The sequence below is a fragment of the Carlito syrichta genome, unplaced genomic scaffold (genome assembly GCF_000164805.1).
Source record: "Carlito syrichta isolate Samal-C Ts95f unplaced genomic scaffold, Tarsius_syrichta-2.0.1 Scaffold312201, whole genome shotgun sequence".
NCBI lineage: Eukaryota > Metazoa > Chordata > Mammalia > Primates > Tarsiidae > Carlito > Carlito syrichta.
Window position 1 is genome coordinate 113,850 of NW_007256297.1, and position 6,065 is coordinate 119,914.

A 6,065-nucleotide genomic window follows, 5' to 3' on the forward strand; every position below is an offset into this window, starting at 1 on the left:
GGGCACCGGGAAGCCGGAGGGACCCACGGCCCCTGGGGGGCTCGCGGGGGAGCTGGGCCGTGCGGGGCGCCGGTGTGTCCTCCCCGGGGCGGCCCTCGGGGCGGCGGGGCCGGGGTCCCAGCGTCCGCCGCGGGCGTGAGGCCACGGCGTGGGTTGAGTGGTCCAAGGAGCGGGTTTGGAAGTGAGGTGCCAGTGTCGATGGGATCTCCTTCACTCCTTCGAAGGTGGCCTCTGCCCAGGTGTCGGACTCTGACCAGGATGTCGGTGTCCTGCTGTGACGGTGCTTCCGATCGTTAGGAAGCGCCTCGCCCAGAGTCTGCTTTGAGCCAGTTTTCAGGATGAAGACTTTCAGAACTGTGGCACCTGTGGCCGTGGGCACAAGCAGCTCAACCTTCGCACACCGCTGCACTGACCAAGCCGGTGCTTAAGAAAGCCCCGGCGCCTGGCTTCCGTCCAGCCTGGACATCTGTCTCGTGGTTCGTCGGATAAACGATTGAATTGTGCCTAGTCACAGCTTTCTAATGTGTTTTCAACTCAGTGTATTTTCTCCCTTGCGTCTTTTCCTCTTTCCCCTCTCGGGGCCAGGGATGGGTGGCTGATGCCCTGTGCCCCTGTGTCCCGCACCAGCCGCGCCTCTGTCCCCCCTTGGGCTCTCTTGTTATCTGAGCCATACCTGTTGCCTGTGACACAGTTCTCTCATCTGGGGACGTAAGGCACAAGTGTTAAGGGATGACTGCCTGAGCAGTCCAAGCGGGCGCTGTCTGAAAGGTAGCCACGCTGGTGCTCAAGGATGGGGCAGGTGGGGTGTGGCTAGGGTAGTGGAGTACTGGAAAGTCTTCTTTACTGGTGAGAAAAAAATAATAGTGTAGAATTCCTTCTCACAGTGGGGAGATGAAAACGACCTTACACTGCTGCTGCTTAATATATTCTTGACCACTTCCTTCCTTGAGCTGGCTGGACACAGCATTCTTAGGCCTTAGTTCAGAGTCTTCTCTTGCTGGTCGACCCACCCTTAGGTCTGCGGCCACTCCTGGCTTTATTTCTTTGGTCAGAGTCTTCCTGGTTGGTTTGAATTGATACGTCATTTGTAATTAGGGTGATTCCAAAGCCAAGAGGTTGAGAAACCTGGCCCAGGGAGCTCTTAGGACAAATCTACTCAAAAGCAGATCTGAAAGCAGTCTTTGAAATCCATATGTAAAGAAATTACCTTCTATTTCAGACAATGATTTTTTTTAAGTCCCCCCCCCGTCCTTTTCAGTGACCTTTTTAAAAAAATGACTTTTTTACATTTGTTGATCATCCATGGTCTTTTCTTTAAAAATCTTGTTCTTTTTGTATCTGGTGAAAGAAGTTAATCCTTTGTGAATATCCTTCCCTTTATTTGTCTTTTTTTTTTTTTTTGAGTCAGGTTCTCTATCAAAGTCTCATAATCCTGGGTTCAAGCAATCCTTCCACCTCAGCCTCACAAGTAGCTGGTTACAAGTATGCATTGGGGTTGGCTAATTTTTAAAATTTTTTTGTAGAGGCAAGGTCTGGGCAATGGAGTGAAACTCCAACTCAAAAAAAAAAAAAAAAAAAAGAAATGGCTGAGTAACGTAACTCTTCTTTATCCAAGAATTGTTACATAGTAGTCTGTTCTGCTTTTTAATCTTTTGTTTTTAGAAGCCATTAAAAATCATCCTAAACGGTACTGAAGAGACCTAGTATTTTTGGACCCTTTATAAACAGTGTGAAATAAGAGTATCAGCATAACAGAACAACTTTTTATCAGAGATATTGTATGCTTTTGTACAAATGGAGGACAGTGCCTCTAGAATAGTTTTTCCTACATAATATGACAAGATTCAGTTCACAAGAAAAATAAAAGTTCATGATTCTCTTCTTCTTATAATTTGATGCTGTTCATTTGATGCCACATTAATTAATGTAATCAATATATATGAATGCCTTCCAGGTGCCCAGATCTGTGTTAGATGCTGAGGGTGCCAAGAAAAGGCCATTCAGACTAGAGAGTGAAAAGCCTTAGAAGGTTCTGGTGAACTCCCAGACCTGTTTCTATGGCTTGTGGGACCAGATCAGCATGTAACGTTTGTTCTTAAGAAAGCACAGCGAAAGCATGACAGTGCTGTTACATTATGGCTATAGGAGACCTGTGTCCTCCTGACCTGTCACTCAGCCTTCTTCGCGTGTGAAATCCAGCAGGTTTTTCTGTTTGCCTAGGCCTCCCTGTTTCTCTCTAGGAGGTTTCCTTTCATATTGTTTCTTTTCAACTTATTAATTTATTTTTATTTATTTATGTATTTTTGAGTCAGAGTCTCACTCTGTCGCCCAGACTGGAGTGCAGTGGCACACTCCCAGCCACAGCAACCTCGACCTGCTGGGCTCCGGTGATCCTTCCGCCTCAGCCTTCCAAGTAGCTGGAACTACAGGCGTGCGCTTCCACGCCCAGCTGATTTTTGATTTATTGTAGAGATGAGGTCTCGCCAACTTGCCCAGGCGGGTCTTGAACCCGTGGGCTCAGGCAATTCACTCACCTCGGCCTCCCAAAGCGCGGGATTACAGGCTGAACCACTGAGCCCGGCTATTAATTTATTTTTATAACAACCAAGAAGCACTGAATTTTTTTTTTTGAGTCAGGATCTCATTCTGACTCCTGTGCAGTGGCATGCATAATCATGGCTCACTGCAACCTTGACCTCCAGGGCTCACGTGATCCTTCTACCTCATCCTCCTGAGTAGCTGGGACTACAGGCATGCACCATCACGGTTGGCTACTTTTTTTGGCTTTTTTGTAGAGATGAGGTCTTGCTATGTTTCCCAGGCTGGTCTTGAACTCTTAGGCTCAAGCAGTCCTCCTGCCTCAACCTCCCAGAGTGCTGGGATTACAGGCATGAGCCACTGCACCTGGCTCAATCTATTAATTTAAAATCTGTTTCAAATGTTCTGGATTTATTTTAGACAGTATATATCTTTCACATAGACGTCTTAAAGATTAAGTGCTCTATTTTGGGATTTGAAGCAGGAGAGGAAAACATTTTTCTTTCTATTTATAGTATTATAAATAATGTATAAAAGACTCATGGGAAAGAAACTGGAAATAAAAAAATTGGCTATTACTAAAAACAGAAAACAAAGGAGAAAGATAAGTACTGATTCCTTGCCAAAAATTAGCCTCCCCAGTTGTGTTCTGAGGTCTTGGCATACCATGGAAAGTGCAGCAGGCTTTGAGGCCAGCCTCTCTGCATTTGAATCGTGGGCGTGTCACTTAGCTGTGTGATCTTGGGTAAGTTACTTTACTTTTCTGTGTTCAGTTCCTAGTCCATAAAGTGGAGATAAGAGTACTTAATTTGTAGGGTGGCTGTGAAAATTAAACAATGAGTGTGCAGGTAGAACATGTATTAGGTAATAACTCACTAGAACAATGTCTGCACATAATTAGCACTCAGTAAGTTATTATCTCTTCTTCTTGCTATGAAGAATCATTTGCAAATGCTCTTTCTTAGACGCCGTAGTCTTCCTTTTGCTTCGTGGCATGCTTTCATGGCTCACCTTTAACTGATTCGTTCCTTCACATGCTGGGCGTATTCATAACAAGTATAACCTTTGCACTGAGATGTTGAGCAGGCCTAAATTTTATTAATGTTGGTTGCTAAGTTGGATTGCTTCAAAACATTTCTCCTGTAAGCACCCCTTTGAGGGTAGGCTTGAAACTCTGTCTTAAAGAAACAGATGCAATGCCTTGGCCAGGGTCGTGGTGGTGGCTGACATAACTTCCTTACTTCTCGTTCCTGTGTACAGACCATTCGACAATCTCCTTAAAACTTGTTCACCTTATGATTAATAAAGCCAGGGACCATTGCTCACTTCTTTCCTCCTCTGGTTCTGTCACTAACTACTACTTTTTATTTTTATTTTAAAGATGTGGGGTACAATTCAGGGTTACTAACTATTTCTTTACGCGGAACTTCTGCCCCAACATCAAAGCATCTGGTTTCTTAAGTCAACAGGCCCTGTAGAGAGGCTGTGTTGTATGAGTTTCAGCTCTGGGAAGAATGTGTGTGTTTGTTTGCTGGCGCTGGCAGGGTTGAGTCCCGGCTGACCGACCGAATGTGCCTGTGAGTGGCATGAGGGAGCTGTCACTCAGCCTGTTGTCATGACCACCAGGCCTTTGTAACACCCGGAAATCGGAAGGTCAGTGCATTGAACTGCCCTGAACTTCCCCACTCCCTCATTTATTCCAATACTTAGCCTTTTTTTGCTCCCTTTCCCAGCACCCCTATTCCCATCCTCTAGCTTATTTCATCTTCTCTTGAGCTCTGTTTCTTCTGTTCATGTTTGGGTTAAGGAATAGGAATTGTGTGGGATCTCCTTCCGGGTCCCGGTTAAGCAGAGAGAGCCAAGTCCTCAGGAGTCCTCTCCCACAGTGCACCCATCCGACCTTCAGCCCCAGAGGGACGTTATAGTGACTGATGCATGGGGATTTCAGCGAGAATATCAGCAGATTAGATGAAGTATAGTTGATCTGGCAAAGGTTAATCTTCATCTGAGGTTTGGTTGAGTGAGAGGAGAGAGCCAGCCAGGTGTGACAGATGGCTCAAAGGGAATGCAGTGTAACAATTAGGTAAGTTCTCTGCTGACTAAAATATTTGGCTCTGTGCATAGTGATTTTTAATTAGAAATCTGTGTCTCGCGTCTGCATGTGGAAATAATTGGAAGAAGGCTTATGTTCTGGTCAGCTTCAAATGGCTGTTTTCTTTTTGTAATAATAACGATAATAATAGGCTTTCCATTCTGCTGTTTTGATCAGATCCTTCATGTCAAGTTCACAGAGACTACTAACAGTTTCTTCTGCACTCTGCCAATCTCCACACAGCTCTAGTCAACAGGCATTGGCTTCTCAGTGGGTGACTGCAGAGTCTGTGCTCCCCAACTTTGTCCTAGTTGGCCTGTTACCCTGTGTGATCGTCACATGCCAGGCAATGCTTAGCACTGGGTTGCAGTGGCAGGAGCAGGGGAGTAATGTTTCTCCTTCTCTCTTCCTTCCTGTACCATTACCCCTCAATTTCTTTTGCAGAAATTGAACTGTGTTTTGAGGCTGGAGAAATGAGGTTCAGATGTTTTATATAGCTAGGAGCTAATATTAAGGCAGATAAAACCATCAAATTTGTCATGTAATTAAAAATACAACTTTTCTAGAAAAAAATCTGTGTCAGTGGTCTAAAAATATTATGGACTAGATAACTACATTTGTAAATTTCTACAAGTTTTCAGTTCCCTTTCTTTTCTTTTGTGGCTAGTGTTTCTATTGCTTCTCTTTTTAGGAAATTGGTAAAAACTTGTTCTTCCCACTATGTGTTCTCAGTATTCTGAATGTAGGTGGTTTTGAGGAGTAATGGGGCTTGAAGAACAAGCTATCAATTTCTATCAGTTCCATGCAGCTTTTTATTGTTGTCTTAATGGTGACTACAGTCAAAGTTGGGCTGATAATATGTGGCTTTGAGATGGTTTGATTGACTCTTTTTGACAGAGTCTTCATACCTGTAAAGATTGTTAGATGAATGCTGGACTCATGGCTTTTCTTAAGGATTGAGGCTGTTTTTCCTTCTCTTCCCCCAATCCCAGTCTGAGGAAACCATTGGTAGAAACACAATCCTTCCATTGAGAACCTGTGGTTCTGAGAAAGTTTTCTGTGAATGTAATTTGTTTTGTGTTTTGCATTTTAGTCTCTGGCCCTCAATTCCTCATCCACAATATGAGAAGTTTTGGACTAACTTTAATATTTCTTTAAAAATTTCCATGAATCATGTAGAAGAAGAGGAGGCCAGAGGTTGTGATCCCAAATGTTTACTGGTTGATTTTGAATTTAGAAGCAAATTGTGCCTGTTTGGCTTTCTACGCAAACTTGAACATAACATTATTTCACATCTGGGGGTGATTTGATACCACCTCCAGAGCTTGCTTTTGTGAAATGTGAGTGGTTTTTTTTGTTGTTGTTATTATTTGAGTTGGAGTCTCACTCCATCACCCAGGCTAGAGTGCAGTGGCACACTCACGGCCACCCCAGC

General features: G+C 44.1%; 2 protein-coding genes across 2 annotated transcripts in view; both read left to right on the forward strand.

The window, feature by feature from the left end:
- PSMA5 (proteasome subunit alpha 5) overlaps positions 1–2,857 on the forward strand; it is a 27,315-nt gene extending 24,458 nt beyond the window's left edge. The window contains exon 9 of the mRNA XM_021718460.1: positions 2,796–2,857. Coding sequence (XP_021574135.1) covers positions 2,796–2,801 — 6 coding nt within the window. The 3' untranslated portion in view covers positions 2,802–2,857. The remainder of the gene's footprint in view (positions 1–2,795) is intronic.
- A 1,081-nt stretch (positions 2,858–3,938) lies between these two features.
- Positions 3,939–6,065, forward strand: part of SORT1 (sortilin 1) — a 72,448-nt gene continuing 70,321 nt past the window's right edge. Inside the window, exon 1 of the mRNA XM_008069771.2 lies at positions 3,939–4,191. The gene's annotated coding sequence lies outside the window, so the exon portion shown is untranslated. The remainder of the gene's footprint in view (positions 4,192–6,065) is intronic.